The 22062-nt window shown below is 42.4% G+C and overlaps 1 protein-coding gene across 5 annotated transcripts; it reads right to left on the bottom strand.

Annotated features, from left to right (window-relative positions):
* Positions 1-37: 37 nt before the first annotated feature.
* TBC1D13 (TBC1 domain family member 13) lies at positions 38-22024 on the bottom strand. Of its 5 annotated transcripts, XR_012473579.1 has the most exons (14): positions 21910-22024; positions 20125-20198; positions 17916-18013; positions 17166-17227; positions 16839-16938; positions 15746-15828; positions 15238-15397; positions 13275-13485; positions 12009-12172; positions 10789-10949; positions 10358-10415; positions 4132-4552; positions 513-689; positions 41-316 (listed from the first exon to the last, which is right to left on the bottom strand). XR_012473579.1 is itself a non-coding variant. In XM_074210996.1 (12 exons), the coding sequence occupies exons 1-12, from the start codon at positions 21930-21932 to the stop codon at positions 4487-4489; spliced, it is 1260 nt and encodes a 419-aa protein (XP_074067097.1). In that variant the 5' UTR covers positions 21933-22024; the 3' UTR covers positions 696-4486. The 5 variants fall into 5 exon arrangements, 3 of the variants coding, with proteins under 3 accessions (XP_074067097.1, XP_074067098.1, XP_074067099.1); XR_012473578.1 differs by having other exon boundaries at positions 38-689; XM_074210996.1 differs by lacking the exons at positions 41-316; positions 513-689 and having other exon boundaries at positions 696-4552.
* Between the last annotated feature and the right edge of the window lie 38 nt (positions 22025-22062).

A 22062-nucleotide genomic window follows, 5' to 3' on the forward strand; every position in this document is an offset into this window, starting at 1 on the left:
CCCTTTAAGACCCCGGCGTAGGACGAGGTCACACCCGAAGGCGTTCCCGGGCGGCGCCGACGCCCTGCCTCGGGGCACGTTACCTGGGGCCGCTCTCGGCGGGTCTCCGGCGGCGGGCCCCCCGCGGTGCCTGGGAGCCGCGGCCGCCGGCGCCCCTCTCGGCAGTGCGCAGCCCCTAGTCGGGGAGCTCCAGTAACAGGACTCAGTGTTGGAAACGGGCCGACGAGGTCTCGTAACCAAGGTCGGAGCTCCGCTCAGAGCCTCGTGGCGGGGCGACAAGCATCGAGTTGAAGCCACACTCCCGAGATATAGGTTCCTGCAGGTTACATTTTTTTTGACCTAAGACTCCTATTTCTGGGGAGTTGCACCGCTCCACTCCCTACACACAGCACCTAGGCTTTGCCCATTTCCTCCTCCAATGCTGGCAGGACAGGTTGGCTCCTCTTCTGGTAATGGGGCTCACGCCCGCCTCCCTTCCCCAAGAGGCTGCAAAACAAATTGCGGTGGGGTACCTTGAGATATCCCAGGTCCACACGAGCAGGAAGGTCTACTGTACAAGGCAGTAACATCTCATACGGATGGAGAGAGAGACAAGGTTGTGAACACCAGTGTTTCAGGGTAAGTAAAATCCTTCATTCCCAAACGCAGCCTTCACAAGTTTCAGCATTTGCCAGTTTACTAAAATATCCCTAAAGGGATGGAGCCAAGACATGAGTAACTAGCACTGTGGTACTAATACACAATGTATCACTTTTCTTCTATTAGAACACTCACTGACCCAGTAGTCTGGATATGAATTCTAAAAACAGTTAACATTTTCTTGTTTTAGGTTTTTGAAAGGAAAATGGGGTGAAGTGGCTTGCCCAAGGCCACACAGCTGGGTAATTATGAAGTGTCTGGGGCCGGATTTGAACCCGGGTGCCCCTGACTCCAGGGCCGGTGCTTCATCCAGTGCTTTATTCACTGCGCCACCTAGCCACCCCTAGGGTTAGAGCATTTTTTGAAGCTGTTACCTTCAGACTACAGGCCATTTTCAAGAGGACCTATCTTTGCAAATTCTGCTGAATAATGACTACTCCGGCAGATTAGCTATGCCTGATTTTCTGTCATTTTAAGTAGGGGCTCCCATGAGGCAGAGTCAACAGTTAGTTGTGTTAGAATTGGCACCAGAGAATATACTGATTTTAAAGGTTTCACTTCCCCTCTTTGAGTCTTGATTTCCACATCTATTAAAAAAGGGTTGGGGGAATGGCTAACCTGCCACTGAATCTTGATACTCAATATTTTTCAAAACAGTTTTTTGTCTTCATCATAACACCATCTCCCATTATAGAGTTGTTTTAGCACCACTCAATCACACCCAATGGGTCCATTGCAAAGGAGAGACACATGATTTATTAAGACAGTTTGTCATGAACTGCTAGCACTGATTAAGAAATTAAAAAATTTAAAAGAAAAAAAACAATTCTGAGCAATCCAAAGAAATGTCACATACAAAAAAATTGGAAAAATTCTGAGGTGTGGGCTGGGGTCTTAGGTCCAGCTCTTGAGGAAGTTCTCCAAAAGAAAGGCTTGCCTGTAGTCATCAAATGCTATAGGTACCAGCCTTTAGGAGACCACTGTCAGAGAACTCAGATCTGTAGACCTGACCACTTTTCACAAGTCCACCATTTGAATCTGGGAGCGTAATCAAAGGGAAGGAGAGAGAGCCAGATCAGCAATCAACTAGACCAATGGTCTGAACACTTCCCAATTTAAACCTCTCATGACTTGACTCATTGCTAGCACAATGCTATCTTTATATCCCCAGCCTTCCTGTGATCTTCAAGAAAACAGGAGGACAGAATAGAGTGGTAGGCTTTGGGGTGATCAGGTCCCATCAGGATTATATATATAGCACAGTATAGGCCCGGAGAAGGCAAGAAGGGAATGTGTCTGAGCTTATCTGGGCAGTCTTGGCTGGACCCCTGAGCCAAAGCCCTCAGGCCATAAAAGTATTGAGGTACAATCCTGGTACTATAAAACAGAACATTTTTCCAGCCTCGAGTCCTTGGAAGAAGAAAAAAACGTCAGAGAAGGAATCATCTACTCTAATACTCCATGAGAAAGGCTGATGGAATCATAGAGGGTTTGACTTGGAAAACATGAGCCAGCTTCCATTCTCCTTCCTTTGAGGGTCATCCAGGAGGGAAAAAAAGTGAAAGATTACAATAAGGGCTTCCTTCATTTTCTTCTACCCCAGTAAATGGAAGGAAATTTCTGATTGCTCCCAGATACTCCAATGCATACTTTAGTCCTCAAAATTCCCTAGGATAGTAGACAGAACCTAAAACTGGGAGAGGGATGGAGAATATTTTCTTCAAGCAGTTCTCTGTTCAAACTGCCTCCCTTCTGCCCTAGAGTACTACAGACTCCACAGCTCCAATCAGAAGTGAGGTGTTAAAAGAATCATCCAGAACACTTAACTAAATACCATGAGCACAAAGGGAAGGAAATCATCTAAATATTTTTTCTTCCTCCTTTCAGAACAAGCCTATGAAAGTGGCAGAGATAGAAACTGTAATTAGACTGATATTAAAATAAAACGGGGGAAAAGTGGTGCCAGGATCTCCAGGTAACTTTAACAAGTCCTAAGGGCCATATATTCATGTTCACCACCAAACCTGCCCATCTGTAATAAATAACGGAGTTTTAGTAAAATCTCTCAAATACTGGCAGGGCTAGAAGGGCAAGAGCAGGAGACACTGGTAGAAATGGAAGAGGACCCTGCCCTGGCAACTGAAACTAGAAAAGGTAATTATCTCCTTATCAGGAATCAGGCAGAATTCAAGCTTGGGAAACACATAATGAGGAATATGATAGGAAGAAGGCCTGGAGAGTCAGACCAAAGACCAGGTCCTGCTGGATGATATGTGGTATGGAAAAAGAAAAAAACCCAAATAAACATTAGGGCCCTCACTATACTTATTCTTTCTACCTTCTAATATTATACATACAAATGTGAAGAGAAATAACATGCTTTTGAACAGATTGAGTCACACATTCATCCACTGCTATATCGGGGAGATGTGGCTTTTAGAAGGGCCAGGCTAGAGCCAGCTGGCCAGCAAAAACTTCTGGGATTGTCCTGTTTTAGTGTCTATGCCAGTGGAGTGCTGGCTTATTCCCTAAGCAAATAAACTTCCCTCTACTGGTTCCTCAGTCCTCAGAATTAGCATCATGAAGTCACTCTGGAGATAAGCCTCGCTAAAAATTACAAGTGCCTGTGTAGCAACTGACCCAAGTGGGAACACCCTACTGATCCCAGTTTCTTCATTATTTTGACACCTGTCCCAAATGAGTATAAACTAATAATTCTAAGCTGTTTTTCTATTAAGAACTCTCATCTCCAGTTAAAACCTTGGCTATGAACTAAAGAAACAAGATTTCCATAATCCTTGGCTTTTTGCCTCCCACCTCTGAGCCCTTTCCAAGCAATTAGTATTCTAGGGTTCTAAAAACAGAGACCCAATGAAAAAGGCAACAAAGATTTTCTGGGTGATATTAGGCTTAAAATATCCATTTGGCAAAACTAAGTGACAGTAAGGAACCCTGGGTTGGCCAAAATATGGTGGGCAGAGGTTTGAAGGTGAGGGCCACAGGAGTGGATGAGTCATCTAAGGTCCTAAACCTGTGCAGTCATGCAAGCAAGATCTAAGCTCCCTAGTACTGGCACTGTCCTTGGCTCCCTGGAAATGGCAATCTTAGTGTCATCAGAGGATTCACTGAGTATTCTTTTCAACCAATTCCTTTGATAAAATTTGTGGAAAAAATAGCCCTGAAAGAAGGCAAAAAAGAAATCTGAAAGAGAATGGGAAGGAACATTGAAAGCAAAAAGCTCCTCATGATCAGCCTCTTAGTTCTTTCTAAAGTGCTGCTTTCTTGGGATGGAGCTTTCAAAGTCCTGGCTATAGAAGGAATAAAGGGTCTTGGGACAATTCTTTACTTTCCCACCCACTCCCAAGACATAAAGTGAGGCAAATCCAGAAGCTGGAAAAGCAGTAGTTGTGATCCCCAGCAGCAGGACCAAGGGAAGGTTAGGGAGGTAGAAACATGAAAGGACCCTTGTCAACCCCCAGGCAGCCCACTCACCCAAGAGAATCTTCCAATCCTGAAATGGCCTCGAGGAAATTGCTGATAGGGTATGGAGTGTGTAGTGGGGGGGCAGGAAGATTGAGAGGGGAATGGGCGACCTTAGATAATGAAGAGTCAAACTAGGAAAATAAAATACAATTATAAAAGAATGGGGCTGCCTTGGAGGTGCTTTTTGGGTCATGTAAATGAGTGACTTCTGGAGCCAGGTATTCAATCAACTTGAACTCTACTGCTCCAACAGCTCCACGCAAAGTGGAGGCTTCTGGGAGTCTCCAAGGGGTGATACAGGTTTGGCCCTGAACACACAGCCTTTTCTTAAGTAGTTGAAGTCCTGAGCCTCCCTTCTACCAGTCTACTTTGAATCCTGGAGCTCCTTGGCTTTCTGTAGGATGTGGTGAACATCTGTGATGGGATAATCCTGGAAAGGGATAAAAACAAGTGAGGTTTGTACATGGATGTATCATCAACAAAGAATTCAGGGGCTGGAGAAAACTGCTGCTAAGTTAAATAATGCTAATAAAGTCTTTTATTCTCTGCAGCCCACCTTCCCTAGGTCATTCATCTAAATGAATTTCAACACCATCTAGAAAGACTTTGCACCTCCATTCCACAGGTGACAAAGCTGATTCCTTCTGTAATATAAATGAATCTGACCATATCCACTTTTCCATTATGAGTCCTGTATGTTTAATATAGAATTATATATGTATATACCAAATGATATACTATAGGACAAATAATGGGCCCCACTTTCAAAAAGGGTGGGGGAAGAGTGGTCAGTATGGCCATTTAAGATCAAAAAAGTTATGGGGAGAGGGGAGGAATACATGATTGCAATCAAAAAATTAGAAATAGGATGTAACTCAAACAAATGACCAACAACTCTTGTCTATGACTACTTCTGGATATCTGATAATTTATCATTGGTTATCCATGTTTTAGGAAGTAGTATGAATCTGACAAGGTGATAAGAGAATTGCAGATGGAGGCACAAAGTTTGAATACTGCTTCAGACACTATCAACTGGGAAGGTCAGGTAGTAGAAAGCCATCACCCACCACCACTAGAAGGGATCTCCTACCACCCTGACCATCCAGAACCCATATGGGAAGGGCCAAAATAGGGAAAACCCACTTCTATCTCCAGAAATATCTTGCCCCATCTTCCCTTTCCAGGTTACCATCCCACTCAATGAGATATTTGTAAACCATTTTAACACAATGCACCGTGTTTGACACTTAATAAATGATTATTCCCCTTTCTTTTGATGAGACTGAGGACTAGGCCTTACCATCTACTCTACCCCTAAGACCTGCAGTCCCTGGACAATGTCATGGACCTGTTTATGTAACCTAAGTACCTCTAGTCCTTGTCATTTAACCCTGACGACTTTCAGGACTTTTTAGCTACCCTTTGGCTGAACTTTCTTTTAGGTGCTATTTCCCTGTATTAAAAATACGAACTCCCTATGAGCAGAGCTTCCCTTGCCTTTTCTACTCGTATTCCCAGTGTTTGGCTCACAGTCAAGTGAATGTCTTTGTATTCATTCAAACCTAAACAAGTCCCTTAAATCTTTCTCAGTCTCAGTTTCCTCATCAGTAAATTTGAGTTAATAAAAGCACCCATCTTCTAGGGTTGTTGTAAAGATCAAATGAAATTATATACATAAAGCACTTTACAAACTTTCAAGCACTATCTGAATGTTATCTATTATTGCTCCTCTGTCATCACTGCTGTCATTTTTTGGGGCAAGGCAATGGGGTTAAGTGACTTGTCCAAGGTCCCACAGCTAGGTGATTATTAAGTGTCTTAAGGTTGGATTTGAACTCAGATCCTCCTGACTCTAAGGCTAGTACTCTATCCACTGCAACATTTAGCTGCCCCATTATTTATTTTTAATCTTCCCCATCTACTGGCTTATATCCTGCTGCCTCTGAACATGCACATGTATCCCCTATCCTGAAAAAAAAAACAAACCTCATTTAATTCTATTCACCTCTGCAAACTATTGTCCTTTCTTTCTTTTCTGCTCTTTAGAGCAGAGCCTCAAAAAGGCATTTACAATAGGTGCTACCACTTTCATCATAGTCCTAATCTAACTTCTGACCTTATTCTACTGAAACTGCTTTCTCCAAAGTTACTGATGATCTCTCAATTGCAAAATCTAAGGGACTTCTCTCAATCGTCATTCTTGATCTCTCAGCAGCCTTTGACTTGGCTGATCATTTTCTTTTTCTTCTCTCTTCATCCAAGGTTTTTAGTATGTCTGTCTCCTAAATCTTGACCTTTCTCTGTTTCTTTTCCTTCTGATCACACAAACTGCAGGTGTCCCAATGGTTTTGTCCTGAGCCCTTTTTTCTTGTTACTCTATACAGCTCCCATGGATTTAATGACCATATCTCTATGTTGATAATTCTCAGATCTACCTATCCTGCTCTAATCTCTCTGTTCTCTAATCTTGCATCTCTAAATGCCTTTTGGACAATCTTAAGACTATACGTCCAGTAGACACATTAAACTCATTATGTCCAACACAACTCATCATCTTTCCCCTTAAACCTTTTCCCCTTCTACCTTCCCTATTTCTGTAGAGGATAAAACCATTCTCCCAGTCCCTCAGGATCACAACCTGGAAGTCATCCTGGACTGCTTATCATCTCTCTCCATCTATATCCAAGCTGCTGCCAAGGTCTGTGAATTTCACCTTTGTAATATCTCTTTTCCAAAAGACCCTTCTCTCTTGTGACACTGCTACCTCTAGTGCAGCCCTTGCCACCTCACACCCGACTTACCGTCATGACCTATTGAGGGTCTGCCTGCCTCAAGTCTGTCCCCACTCCAATTTATCCTCTATTCAGGCATTAAAATGATTTTCCCAAAGTACAGGAACCAATTATGTCACCCTACTGCTCAGAATTCCAGTGTCTCCCTCTCACTTCTAGAGTCAAATAAAAAATGTTTGGCATTCAAAGTCTGCCATAACCTACCCCTACCTTTCCAATCTTCTTCTACCTCATTCTCTTAAGATATACTCTTTGATTCAGTGACACTGAATTCCTGGATGTATCATAAAAAACACTAATCTCTGGCTGTCCCTTTTGCCTAGAAAATTCTGCCTTCTTGGTTCTGACTACTGACCTTTCTGGCTTCCATTAAATTCCAGATTTTTAAAATCTCATTATCTACCCCAGACTTCCCCAATCCCTCTTAATTACAATGTTTACAATTCCCTGTTTTCTATTTATCCCATTATCTTTTATTTGTATAGATTTGTTTGCATGTTGCCTCAGCCATTAGATTGTTTTTTTGCCTCTTTTTGTATCAGCACTTAGCACAGTTCTTGGCACATTTGTTGTTTAGTTGTTTTAGTCATATCTGACTCTTCACGACCCCATTTGAAGTTTTCTTGGCAAAGATACTGGAGTTGTTTGCCATTTCCTTTTTCAGATCATTTTACAGATACAGAAATTGAGGCAAACAGGGTTAAGTGACTTGCCCAGGGTCACACAGCTAATAAATGTCTGAGGCCAGTTTTGAACTTAGGAAGCCGAGTTACTTCAGGCCTAGTATTCTTTTTTTTTTCACAAGGCAATGGGGTTAAATGACTTGCCCAAGGTCACACAGCTTGTTAATTAAGTGTCTGGGGCCAAATTTGAACTCAGTTCCTCCTGACTTCAGGGTCAGTGCTCTATCCACTGTGCCATCTAGCTGCCCACTAGGCCCAGTTTTCCATCCACTTCACCATCTTGCTGCTCTTTACCTGATACATGATGGGCACCTAGAAATGTTTGTTGATTATCTCTAGGAGTAAGAAGTTCAAAAATAGTGGTCTAGAATTTAAGGGGATCAGAGTGGGGCAAATCCTAGGAAGAAGTATGCATAGTGCAGTTATACATATATAACCTATATCAGATTACTTGATGTCAGGGGTAGGGAGGAGGGAAGACAGGGTGAAAGTCTTACAAAAAATGAATATTGAAAACTATCTTTGCATATAGTTGGAAATCAATTTTTAAAAATTAAAAAAAAAAGAAATATGTATAGTGGCATCAGAATATGAAGGCAGATAGTCTTGTTTCCCAGGAACATACTAAGGCATCATGGCAGCAAGTCTGAATCCAAGAGAACCAGAGCTCTGCAACTAGTGAAAGACCCTCAATAAGGAAACACTGTGCTTAGGACTCCACAACTAAATCAGGGCCCTACATACCACTTCAAGTTGGTTGCATAACTTTAGGTAAATCACCTACTATCACATTTACTCTCCCTTTTATTCCTTTTGCCTTCACTCAGCAACCTTTCCTCCTCTGAAGTTAGACAATCAAAGTTTTTCACATAAACCATAGTAAATGGCATAGTAGTGAGAGACCAGGGTTTGGAGTCTATAAGACCTATCCAAGTTCATATTCTGCCTCAGATGTAAAAAGTAACCCTGGCAAAGTAATGTCACCTTTTTCAACCTCACACAACTATAAAATGGAGATAATGAACACTTATCTCCCACCTCCCCAAAGGGGTTGTGAAGATCAAATGAAATAATGTGTATAAAGCGCTTTGAAAACCTTAAAATGCCACATAAATGCTGGCTATTACAAGGGCTATCATCTATCTCCAAGTCATTCTCCACTTTATTAGAAATTCTGATATTTCCTTTCCTACCAGTTTCCTATCTTTCCCTATACCTCACCCTCTTGATCCTCATCCCTAGATTATTCTCACTGTCCACCTCCTATGCACAAACTATTAAATGTAGCTGAAGAAGTCTCACAACTACTCCAACTGCCATACATTAAAAATTCATGTCAGTCCATAATCAATTGAACCCTCACTGCAGCAAGGCAGTTTATTCCCCCCAGGTGACTCCCCATCTCCTCCCTAAAGAAGCTATATTTCTTTATCAATCAGCCTTTCAAGTCTTCATTCTTCTTGGCTTCTTTGCTATATATGACACTGTTACCCACCTTCTTCTCCTGGATAACCCCTGCAGTTTGCTGATATTCCTTTCATTTACCTGTTAAGTTTTTCTTTCTTAGTTTCTTTTGCTAGGTCAACATCCATATTTAGTCTGTGGATATTTCCTAAGGTTCTGTCTTAGACCTACTTCTTCTAAATGGTAACTTCATCAGCCCACATGATTTTAACTATCTCTTCTCTCTACTAACACATACTGCCTTAATTTAGGTCTTCATCATCTTTTACCTAAGTTACTGAAATACCCTCCTAATTGGGCTTACTACTTCCAGTTTCTTCCCACTCCAGCCCATCCTATACTTCTGCCACCAAAGTAATTTTCCTTAAGCTCAGATATGATCATGTGACTCCTCTACTCAATTAGTTGGATTGCTGCTTAGATAATAATACTCACTCACTCTTCTGATTTCTTTTTAAAGTTCTATATATCCTGATCTATCTTCCTCATCTTGTTGAACATCTCTCCCTCTCATTCACCTTGAAATCCAGACAAATTGGTTTTTTCTATTCTTGTCACATAACACTACCTCTTCTCTCTCAGTGCCTCTGCAACCCCCACCCCACACTTCTGAAATGTGCTTTCTCCTTACTTCTACCTCACAGAATTCCTTTCTTTCTTTAACGAATGAATGAATGAAAAGGTTTTTTTTTTTTTAGGTTTCTATAAGGCAAATGTGGTTCAGTGATTTGCCCAAGGCCACACAGCTAGGTAATTATTAAGTGTCTGAGGCCGGATTTGAACTCAGGTACTCCTGACTCCAGGGCCAGTGCTCTGTACCACCTAGCTGCCCCAATCCCTTTTTTCTTTAAGCTCAAGTGAGATCTACTTCGTGAGGCCTCTACTAACCCACCATTCCTAAAATGCTAACATCCTCTATCACAAACTACTCTGTATTTAATGATTTAATATTATTCACTTTATTATTATGATGCTTACATATTTATATGTGTATTTATTGTTTATCCATGTGAAAAGGGATTGTTTCATTCTTTGTACTTTGTACCCAAGTGCCTAACATAGAGAAAGTGGTTAATAATAAATACATGTTGATTAACTATCTCTTCCCCCCTGCCCCCCCTCACCCATGATACCTCTTAAAGCAACTGTTCTCAGCAATCTTCAAAGAGCAAAGATTTTCTGGGGTTCCCTAATCTCTTTGTCAGTAGTTTCCCCTTGGGATTCCCCAGAAGGGACAGTTCAACACTAGCTGTTAGCCCTATCATTCTCAGCCTGGATTTCACCCATCCTTACCTGAAGCAGCCTCATGTTCAAGGTGAAGTCCCCTGCCAACAACTGCTCTCGGATCAATCTAAAGAAAAGAAGTTTCAATACAACCTGAACATTCAAATTTCAACAGAGAAACTCATGACTATAAACAATTATCACTAAAATACCAAGAGATGGTCCAGCTGTCCCTAAAAATGTTCCCACTTAACCAAGAATCTCTTTCATTCCACCAGAGATAGAGTTTTGTGAAATGCTCTCCCAAACAATCCCAAGTCAAATCAGCAGAGTGACTTCTCTAACCCCCCCAAAAAAAACCATTCTGGTGAAATAAAAGAGTTCCTTATTCCTTCCTTCTAGGGAATACATTCCTCCCAAAGCCTTCCCAAAACCTCCACAAGACTGTCCAGAAGACTGTCCAGTTGAGGGAAAGCATTCCTGATTCACAGAAGACTCACACCAACATGGCGCAACAAACAAGGAGAAGGAAGTCAAATCGGTTGTCATCAGCGAAGAGGGTATCCCAGATTCGGATGACATCAGGAAGCAGGAACTCCTGGGACAGCAGCAGGGTCAGCCACCGGAAAGCAAAGAATTGTGGCTTGATGTTTTGCTCTTGCTGTGGATTAGGTGAAGGCAATTTGGGGTTAGGACAGCAATCTCTGGACAACTGATTTTTCCAATGCCCTTTCCCAATCAAGGCTTGGTTTTTACCAAATCTCTACTGAGCACCCATTTGCAAGTCATTTTATATTATCAGTTCTCTGAACATACCTCCTTTTAGGACTGCTGGCTTGACAGTAAGGACCTAGTATGTGCCAGGTATAAAGCTAAGCATTAGCAACACAAAGACAAAAACAGTCCTTACCCTCAAGGAGCTCATACTGTACAGGGGAAGAGAGCTTTAAAAAATTGTATACATACAAGATATGTGTAGGGTAGATGGAAAGTAATTACAAAGCAAAGGCATGGGAAGAGGAAGAAAGCATAGGGGTAAGGAGAAAGAGAAGGAGGAAGAAAAGGAGAAAGGGGGACAGAGGAAAGTAAAGGTCTCCTGAAGAAGGTGGGATTTAAGCTAAGTTTTGAAGGAAGTCAATAAGTAGTGATGAGGGAAAAGAGTCTTCTGGGTTAGGGGAGAAAAAGAAGAAAACTCACAAGTGAAAAAGTCAAGAGTTGGGAGATTGCTATGTGTAAAAAATAGTAAGAAAGTCAATGTCAACAAATTATAGAATATTTGGAAGGAGGGATAAAGCATGGACCCTGGAGTCAGGAAGACCTGAGTTCAAATCCAGCCTCAGCCACTTAATAATTACTTAGTGTGTGACCTTGGGCAAGTCACATTAACCCTACTGCCTTAAATAAATAAAAAAAATTCTAAAAAAGAATATTTGTAAGGGAGTAAAGTGTAAAAAGACTGATAGGAAATGAAGTAAAGTAGAAGAAGAAAGGTAATAAAGGTTGAAAATGCCAGAGGATTTCAGATTTATTCCTGGGGGCAACTGGGAATCAGATTTATTGAGTTTACTGAACAGGGAGTACATGAGTCAGACTTGCTCACTTGGCAGCCAAGAGAAAGATAAATTGGAATTTCAAGTGCTGCCTTAATCACCAACTACATGTAAAATAACACTGATAATCACAGGACCAGGATCAAATGTCCCCTGAGGACTCTCCTCACCAATTTCAAGTAGAGCTCCACATCCTTCTCCTTCAGGGTGGAGTACACCTTTTCCATCTTGTAGGTGATACCACACTGGGAGTCATCCAGGCTCTTGATGAAGTTGTCCCGGATCTCAGACATCAGATTGGTGAAGCAGAAAAATGTGTCTGCTTCAGCATGCTCTGGAAGAGACCCGAGGGGCTGGGGCTTCAACCGGCACAGAGAAAGAGCAAAGCAGTTATACTTCTTCCCCACCACACTCCTCTGGCCAGGCTGGGGCACCCACCTAGACTCTTTACTCTGCCTCGGCTCTGCCAAGACAAACCTTACCAGTCCTTTGGGGCCTCACTAAAATCTTTCCTTGGTGAAACCTTTCTTGACAGTCCAAACTACAAGGATCCTACATTCCTCTACAATGTGCAAAAGAAATAACGTATACTGCCTAATATCTTTAACTGTGTGTGGGTGATTCTTGTTGGTGTGTTTTGAAGACTACTATTCTTATTTAAATTTTTTCACATGTAGGTTTTCTCTCCCTTAAACTAAACTCCTTGAAGGTGGAGACTTTTGTCTTTTTCTTTTCATTCCTTACTTTACTTATTGTAGTATTCTAAGCACAGTAATACTAATACCTTATTTTAATATAGCCCCTTGAGATTTTCAAAGCAATTTCATGAATACAAAATTCTTTGAACTACTCATAGGGACTACAACTATTTGTTGAGAAAGCTAAAACAGGGACTATGCCTTACTTATAGATTAGACTTTTCATAAATCTCCCTTGATCAAGATATTTTAATAGAACCAGCATTAAGCATCTGCTATGTACAACACCCCTGAGAGGGAAACAGGACAGGAATTGCTAAGAATTCAAGAAAAAGTATTGGATCAAGGCTCTTGCCCCAGCTATCAATAATGAGTACAGAACTGGAGAGAGATTATTTCATTTCTTTGATCTTTAGACCCCGATCAGAATAATAAGGGAGGTGAAACCTAATAGTCTGAGGTTCCTTCCAGTAATAAGCTCTTGATTACTATTTGACAGAGGAAGAAACTAGGAAAGACAGAGGTTATAGTTACTGGCAAAGTTAGGATTAGAATCCAAGACCTCCTAGGTCCAATGCTCTTTCTATTACATAATAATATCTCCCCATAATGTTTCCTGATTTTTCACTTTATCTGATTCCCCATTCCTCTGATATGGAAGGGAAATTTGATATGTGAGGCTTCCAGAGGCAGAAGCAGGAACCTAGTGGTGATAGGGTCCATCATTGAATGTCTCACCTTTCCATTCGCTATTGGGATCTGTGGCAAAAGTGTAGTAGAGAGGCCCCACGATTTCATTCATGCCCTGGACATATGCAATGCCTGGGTTCAGCTTGGCATAGATGAACAGAATTCGCTCCACCACTTCCCAATGGGCTTCACAACCATTGGGTAGCACTTGATACTCACTTAGTGAATTTGGAGCTGGGCTCTTATGAGGTGAGCTCATCTGTAGGGAAAGGAACTATATATTAAAGAAAACCTTCTAGAATCATAAGTCCTATCCTCCAATCAAAGGAAGGACTGCTGTGTGTGTTTGTATGAGGGCTCATGTACATGAGATGGGAGTTATGTGTGGTTTAGAGCAAAGGTGTCACACAAGCAGCTTATAGGCCACCTGAGGCTGGAGGCAACACTTCCCAGTACAGTACAGACCAGATTAAAATATAATTGGGAAACATTTGACAAAATAAATAAAATTGCAATCAGACATAAATATTGTATTTTAGAATTATGCCAATTAAGTCCCTGAAAGGAGTCCAATTATGGATTAATGACCTTGAATCTGAGTTTGACAACCCTGCATTGCATTGAGGAAAGCCCAGAAAAGTTCACTGCAATAAACTAAGGGGGAAAATAATGTCCCAATAAAATATTCCATTAGTTTCTCTATTAATTTGTTTCATGTAAGACTCAAAGGCTGTGATGAAATAGAAGCTGAACTGATACCCAGTGGCAAATAATAATGTTTGTCCTTCATTTTTATTTTTAGGTTGTTTTTTTTTGTAAGGCAAACAGGGTTAAGTGGCTTGCCCGAGGCCACACAGCTAGATAATTATTAAGTGTCTGAGACCGGATTTGAACCCAGGTACTCCTGACTCCAGGGCTGGTGCTTTATCCACTACGCCACCTAGCTGCCCCCCTGTCCTTCATTTTTAAAAAAGGCCATGACATCAAGGAAGTAATGCCATGACAAGAACATGAAATGGATTTAAGTAAGGGTGCTGTGCTAAATCATTGACCTCACTTTTGTCCTCCAGAGTCATCTGGGTCCAGTGGAGACTGCCCTGGATGCAAGGCAATCCAGGTTAAGTGACTTGCCCAAGGTCACATAGCTAATAAGAGTTAAGTGTCTGAGGCCGAATTTGAACTCAGGTCCTCCTTGACTCCAAGGCCAGTGTTCTATCCACTATACCACCTAGCTGCCCCAATCCTTAGATAACTATCAAGAGATCTCTGAATGCAGAATCAATGATCTCCTTCCTGCCACCAGAAGACCAACAACCAAAAAGAAAGTTTGCAAGGTTATTTCCTAGTATTCTCCCTTTGGTGAAATACTTGCCTGGGTCAAACAATATTTTACTAGATATCTATGGCACTTTTTTAATGGAAATCAGCTAGAACACTCTAAGACTTGGCATAAACCTATTAAAAATGTCTTATCAAATACTCTTGTTCATATATAGATGAATTCCTGTAACTATAAAGGATTTTCAAAATAGTTTTCTACGTAGGTTTGCATACACACACACACACACACACACACACACACACACACACACACAAGGAGGTATGCCAAAAATTACATGCATTGACTTGGGAAACAAGGCAGAAGCCTAATGCTATAATTTTTAAAAGTACAAGATCAACTTTAAGAACTCTATATTTTACTTATTTCATGTAGCTTTACCCTATGCTACAAAAAGTTTGAATAAGTTGGAGCATCATACAGAACAGCCAGGACTAAGCTGTTACTTAAGCCCCTGAAATGTTCACTTATGTTGCAATAGAAGATGTTTCCCAAAAATACACAGTAAACTTTCTTTTTACATAACAAGCATTAATGGTTATGAAGGCTCTAATCTCTTAACCCACAATCTCTAAGAGCAAACAATCTGGAATGGCTACAGCCCCGGCAATAGGAAGGTCATCAGAGAAAGGACTTTAAGAGGGTTCCCACCCTTCCCAATCTAGCTCTTACATTGGTGACTCCACTCCGGTTTTTTGCCACTGTCTGTGATTTCAATGTAGTCTGCTCTACCCGTTTTCGGAGAGTTTCAAATTCATTCTGAGGGTCCAGGATGAGGAGGCAGGGGTAATCTGTAGGCCTCTGAAAAAAGGATATGTCTGGGCACAGCCTCCTAAAGCAGGGGAGAAGATAGGAACACCAATAAAATCTTTGTCATATGTTTGAAACTGAGAGGATCTCACTTAAAATGATCTCACTCCAACCCAAAGATGCCAATTCCTTGCACCACAGGCAGTCAGCCTCCAGGATCCCTTCTCTCCAGCTCTATCACCAATAAGTCTGGTTTTCAGCTTCCTGAATACAACTCCACAAACTGTTCTTCAGGCCTCCTTACCACAGGCCTGTTGGGGAAGAGGGGAAAACAATAGCAATTGCCAAACAACCACAAAGAACTGCAAAGAACTTAGTACTTCAGTTTGATCTCCTTTCACTTTCCTGGCCTGGCCTGCTCCACACTCACCTAACATCTTTGTCTATCTGCAGCAACACCTCATTGTCCTTGAAGTAAGTGTTCCACCGACTATCAGGGTTAGGATTGAGAGGCTGGGTGGAGAGAGGAGATCAGATCAGCAGTTACATCTCAAACAAGAACAGTTCAGAGTCAAAGACATTTGTTAAACTCAGTTCTTAGGATTGTAAAGGGATCCTGCCTCCCAAAAAAGGCAGGGAAAGATAACAATTACAGTCACACTAGTCATCTACATTCATGAATGGATTTAGCCTGGGAAAATTTAAGTACAGATTAGCCCAAATTCCTTAGCATTTGGCCAAAGGCTATTTTTCCATCCACTTTCCCTACTGCTACTCTCCAATAAGAACCTCAGTCAGACTTTAATAACTGTCTTCCAAACAAACTATGGGCAGTCCTACTTGAGATGCTTCTTTGCTCTGTTAATTCCTTGGGGGGGGGGGGGGAGCTAGTTGGCAAAGTGGATAGAGCACAGCCCTGAAGTCAGGAGTACCTGAGTTCAAATTCAGCCTCAGACACTTAACAATTGATTTTGTGTGACCTTGGGCAAGTCACTTGACCCCAATGCCTTAAATAGAAAAAATTTTTAAATACCTAAATTCCTTCAAGGTCCAGCTCAAAGAGCTCCTTTTTGGTAATCCTGTGGTAAGCCCTTCCTCCTCTGAGCTTCTACAATATCTTTAAATTCTCATTTGGGACTTCATTAGCAATTCAAGAAAAATGTTATCTTATTTGGATTGCTTCAGCTAGACTAGAAATCCACATATTCCTTTTGTATCCTCTACAGGAATGTGTCCTAGTTTGATGCCTCACCTAATCTGAAAGAATAGATCATTCCATTCCAGCTCTTGCCTTTCTCTAAATTTCCTGATTTAGCTGCCCTCAAAAGGCATTCAAGTAAAGGCAATGTTTGACCATCACAGGGCAAAAATGAAAAGGCAGGTAGAGAAAGGGAATGAAGCAAAACCACAGACATCCTCTTGTTTTCAAAGGCCTGGAGCAAGAAGTAGAAATCTTATTGCACTTCTAATATGCACCTCTTCAATTTCTTTAATTAAATCAGCAACTGGCTCTTGGCACTCACATGGTCTTCAAAGGTGACATCCTCTCTAGATACACCCAGATTAGCTTTGGCTATGCCAGGCTGAATGATCATTTCTCTCAGGAACTGGGAATACAGCTCCCTGTTAGGAGAAGGAAAAAGGTGAGCAGAGGAAAAGGCTGGCTCCCTCTTTATATACACACAGGTGCATGACTGCACACACATACACACACACACACACACACACACACACACACACACACACACACCCGGCCCAAAGCTCTTGATCAATTCAGCATAAAGAGAATGTGTTGGGCTTTCTTCAGGTGAGAACTGCATTAAGGAAAACTCACTCCTCTGGAAGCTCACCTCTGCTTGGCCAAGATAGAGGTCCATGAGGCCCTCTCCAAGGGGAGGTAGTTCAAAAGAATCTGCACAAAGGGAAAAAAAAAAATTAAGGTTCTAGTATTATGCCCTGACAGCAACCCTGGGGAAGAAATGCTGGGAGATTTCTGATAGGAACAGGCTCAGAGATTGTATCTTCAGGAATGTGAGGATGATCACCCTTTACTCTTTATTCACTGGCTTCCTTTCTCCTGCTATACCCCCCCCCCCCCAAATCATCCCTTGTCCTCGTTCTTCTTTTACTGTGTCTTCTAAATTACAACATGAGCCCTTGTTTAAAAGAACCTCTTTTGGGCAACAGGGAAGCTGGAAGACAAAAAAATCTGGATTTTCCTCCCATTATTAAATCCATTATTTTTTAAATACCAAGCATATTACCTCCCCACAACCCTTGGGTGAAGGCTGAAGTTCTTTGTGATTGAAGAGAGTTAAATTAGGGTTGGGGTTATTTTTTGTTTGCCTGGAAAGGGATCACCTGGGCTAGGAAGTATCAAGGAAATGTTGATTCTGTGACCTTATATGAACAAATCTGATTCAAGAGGGCAGAGAACAAGCCCCAAAGTGCTCCTGAAGAGAATATCAAAGAAGAATAGAAAACCAATAACCACCAGCAAAGCTTCCCAGTCAGTACTAGAGAGCTAGAGGAGGGCTACCCCATGCAGAAGCTCATGTACTCACAAGGGGAGCTAAAGCCAAGCCCCCAGGAACACCCACCTTCCAGCAAAGGCAGCGCAGTCCACCCTCACAAGGGATCCCTGTAGAACACATCAGGCAAAGGTCACTCACTTGGGACAGGGTTTTGAGGACATTGTCTGCACACAGGGGACTAGGTTTAAATTCATGGTAGTAGTCTTAATGCCAAAGGTTTAACATCCCTTAGGGATCACTAAGACTAAGGATATTGCATGAACACCAGAATCGGTTAGGACTTTCTGCTTCCAGGATGCAAAGCCAGGCAATAACTTTATTTACTCCACTAAGTAAAGAAACATTTGATCAAGCCCAGTACTCAGGGGGAAAAGACATTCCTGATCAGCATAGCAAACCAATTGATGAACTTTCTGAATCTTCAATTTTCTCCTCTGGGGAAAGACCTCAAATTCCAATGGGACATGTCGATCCATGGACTCCCAGAGGAGGATCTTTTCCCAATAAGATGTTTTATACATTTCAAATGACTATATATCTCATGGGGAAGTCAACATATTCTCTAACTTAACAAAAAATTCATCCAAACATTAAAGCCTGTAGGTCAACCAAGATATTCTATTTAAAATCTCTGGAGATTCAATGTGCTCATGTTTTAGGCTTTTTCCCCTTTGTGCAAGGCAATGAGGTTAAGTGGCTTGCCCAAGGCCACACAGCTATGTAATTATTAAGTGTCTGAGGATGGATTTGAACTCAGGTCCTCCCTGACTCCAAGGTCAATGCTTTATTCACTGCACCACCAATGTCCTCATGTTTTAGCTTAGCTTTTGTAGACAAGACAAACCCCTATCTTGATTCTGAAGGATTTCCATTTTATGGTTCTATAAAAGGAAACTTAAATCATAAATTCTCCAACATCTCAAATTTAATTTGAGGGAAGAAAAGAGCCCTTATTCTGCATACCTTAAAAAAGTAAGAGAGAGGAAGCATAGCTTGGAGCAAAAGTATCAAACACTTGCAGCCTGCAACACTCTTGAATGTGGTGTAAACCAAATTAAAATGTAATTGAAAAATATTTAACAAAATAAATAAAAATATCAAAAGATCTATAGCATTAATATGCGACCATACAGGAAACCTTAGGGAGTCTTAGGGGCCCCAGTTCTATTTGCATATGACTGGTTTAGACAATAAGAAGAATGAACCTGGAGAAGACTGAGCTCAAATCTCATCTCTGCAGGTACTAGTTTCATTGGCAAATCACTCTTTGAGCAAAATGGGTAGTGCAGGGCAGTTGTATGGATCAAATGATATGATATTTGTAAATCTCTGCACCATCCTTCAAGTACTACATAAATGAGTTTTGTATTATTATTAGAGAAGGAAACAAGAGTTTATGAAGCACCTACTGTGTGCCAGGAGCTGTACTAAGTGCTTTATACATAGTATCTCATGGATCTTCACAGCAATCCTTGGAGAGACAGGCTATTATGATCCTCATTTTACAAGTAAAGACAAGACAATGAGCAGACAGGTGAAGAGATTTGCTATGAGGCACATATTTAGTAAATATGTGAGGGTATCCGAGGTTAGATTTTTAACTGACTACAGGATTCTACTTCTTCACCATGTGGTTGCCCATTATTATTTAAAATAAAATTTCTGGGGAATAAGACATGATAAAGAACTATTTATGTCACTAATAATATTTTTTAAAAGCCAGGAAAAAACACAGACATCTCTTCCCTGAATGTGCATAGTGCCATTTAAAATCAGGTTAAACATTGATACAATCAGTGTTTCAAGGCTGGAATTTCACCACTAACCAAAGTTCAATGTGGTCTCATTCAGTTTCCAAGTCAACCTTATGATTCTTAGACATAAGGAAAAAAATAGAAGTATTTCTAGGACTAACCACATTAAGGCACTTAGAAGGCCCTTAAATAATTTCTAGAACTGGGTAAGCGTCTTTAAACCTAATACATTCCTAAAACAGCATGACTCGTAGATGGGACAGCTCCCAGCTGAAAATGCCCTGATAGCTTCAGCATCTTTTAAGATGAAAAGATCTGGGAAGGGACCTTTAATTCTGCTGAAAATGGAGACCATCATCATCATACTTGGTGTGGGTCAAAAGTTCATCATAGTCACTGACTACTTTGTTGTAAGGACACTGGAAGATAGAACTATCCTAGATCAGGACAGGTTGAGAATAAGGTCTCTGTTTCTGCCTCTGCATTCCTAGGGAGTTCCAAAGAACACAAAATTGCCTTACCACTGAAACTGAGTTCTCGAAGCTTCCCCAGGGCAATTTTGGGTTCCCTTAGAACATCGTGGAAATCTGCAATTCTAAAAGAAAAGAACACTGTGTTCAAAAGATCCAAAAGTACTATAGCTCTCCAGGGTAGGACCTTTTTTTCAGACTTTTCCAACCCTGAGCTCATTCTCCAGATAATTGTATTCACTGTCTTACATAGCAACATATACCACTATCAATTGCTGCAGAGATGTTTTCTCAAAGAAACTTTTAGAACCTATTTATTAGATATACCAACAATTAAAAAAAAAACCCTTACTCACCATTACATTAATTCAAAATAGAAGAATCTCAGAGTTTAGAAACTTTCTGGATCACCTAGTCAAACCCTCTCATTATACATAGGAGGAAACTGGCCACAAGAAAGGAGAAATGATTTTGTCCAAAAACATATACTAACCTGGTTAGATAGAAGCCAGTCTAAGATTTGGGTACCCTGATTCTCAGGCCTGTGTTCTTTCTACTCCACTATGATGCTTCCCCTAAAATATATCCACATGTACCCATAACCTAGGTTATGCCAACTCTTTCACTAGATGAAAAAGCCAATTATAATCTCTTCTGAAGGTGAAGCTGGGAATCTGGACATATAGCTTCTCCTTCCTTTCAGGACATAGAACTATGATTTTTGGAACCTCTTGAGCTCTGAAATATTAGAAAAATAACAAGCCTGATTTGACAAGGACTTTCCTGGAATGCAGGGTTCCCCTCCAAAGCTTGCTACACTAATGGAAGGTGGTTCCTGCCAAGAGAGGGATCTGGAAAGACTCTGCTCCTCACTCTCTCATGACTAAAGAGGCTGCTAATCAGAAAGCAGTGAATACCCAAGGAGCAGGAAAAAGAAAGTAGGGAGAGAGAAGAAGATGATACAGGGAAAAGACTTCTTTAAAATGGAATCCCTCCGAAGGAGACAATGTAGAAGAAATATCTACGTTAAGAGAGAGTGGAATGAAAATGGGGTGAGGGGAAGGGGAAGCTAAAAGACAGGATTCTCCATAAGAGGAATGAGTGAAGATAAATAAGTTATGGGGAAGCAGGGAAGGGAAATGGGAGGATGAAACAAGAGAAATGGGGAAAAGGAAAGAGAAATGGCAGCAAAAGGAATTGGAATGGAGGGAGCAAGAAAAGGAAAGAAGGACAATAGGAGGGGCAGACAAAGGATGGAGAATGGGGAGACAGGGAGGAAGAGGAGGGAAAGAGGGGGACAGGAGTGGGGAAGGGAAGGGAAGAAATGGCGTGGGGGGCGGGGTGGAACAGAGACAAGAATGAGGGACAACGGTGGGGCCTGGGGGGAGGGAGAGGATGAGGAGTCACTGGGAGTAGAGGGCACGGCAGGGAGGAGATGGGCACCAGCGGGGCTGAGGCGGGCAGGATGCGGGGAGGCAGCGGGGGGAGAAAGGGGCCCCTGGGCGAGGGCTCTCTGGTCCCAGGCGCACCCCGGGGCGCAGGAGCGGGTGGGCTGGGTGAGGGGATGAGGGAGGCGGCGGCAGCGGGCCGACCCCCGAGCTGGCTCGGACCCGGGCCCCCCAGCCCCCCGGCCCCCCGGGCGCCCCAGCCCCCCCGGGCGCCCCGGCCCCCCGGGCGCCCCGGCCCCTCGGGCGCCCCAGCCCCCCCGGGCCCCCCGGCCCCCCGGGCGCCCCGGCCCCCCGGGCGCCCCAGCCCCCCCGGCCCCCCGGGCCCCCCAGCCCCCCGGCCCCTCGGGCCCCCCAGCCCCCCGGCCCCTCGGGCCCCAGCAACGCTCACCGGTTCTGGTGCCGACTCGACATGTTGTTGACTTCCGGATTCTACCCCCTCCCCAAGCCCCCAGCGGAAGCCACTGAGCTCGGGGAAAAGCCTCCGGCTGGAAGCGCCTCCCGAGCGCCGGCGTTCCGGCCGGCCGCCCCGCCCCCCGCCAGG

The sequence above is a fragment of the Macrotis lagotis genome, chromosome 1, assembly GCF_037893015.1.
Source record: "Macrotis lagotis isolate mMagLag1 chromosome 1, bilby.v1.9.chrom.fasta, whole genome shotgun sequence".
NCBI classification, from domain to species: Eukaryota; Metazoa; Chordata; class Mammalia; order Peramelemorphia; family Peramelidae; genus Macrotis; species Macrotis lagotis.

Excerpts from the sequence above, each read along its gene's own strand:
- TBC1D13 (XM_074210996.1), bottom strand. The coding sequence starts at position 21,932 with ATGTCGAGTCGGCACCAGAACCG. Across the intron at positions 15,829-16,838 it reads ATGTCACCTTTGAAGACCAT|CCTCTCAATCCTAACCCTGA; the intron begins GTGAGTGCCAAG and ends CTCTCCACCCAG. Across the intron at positions 10,950-12,008 it reads TGGAGCTCTACTTGAAATTG|CAAGAGCAAAACATCAAGCC; the intron begins GTGAGGAGAGTC and ends CCTAATCCACAG.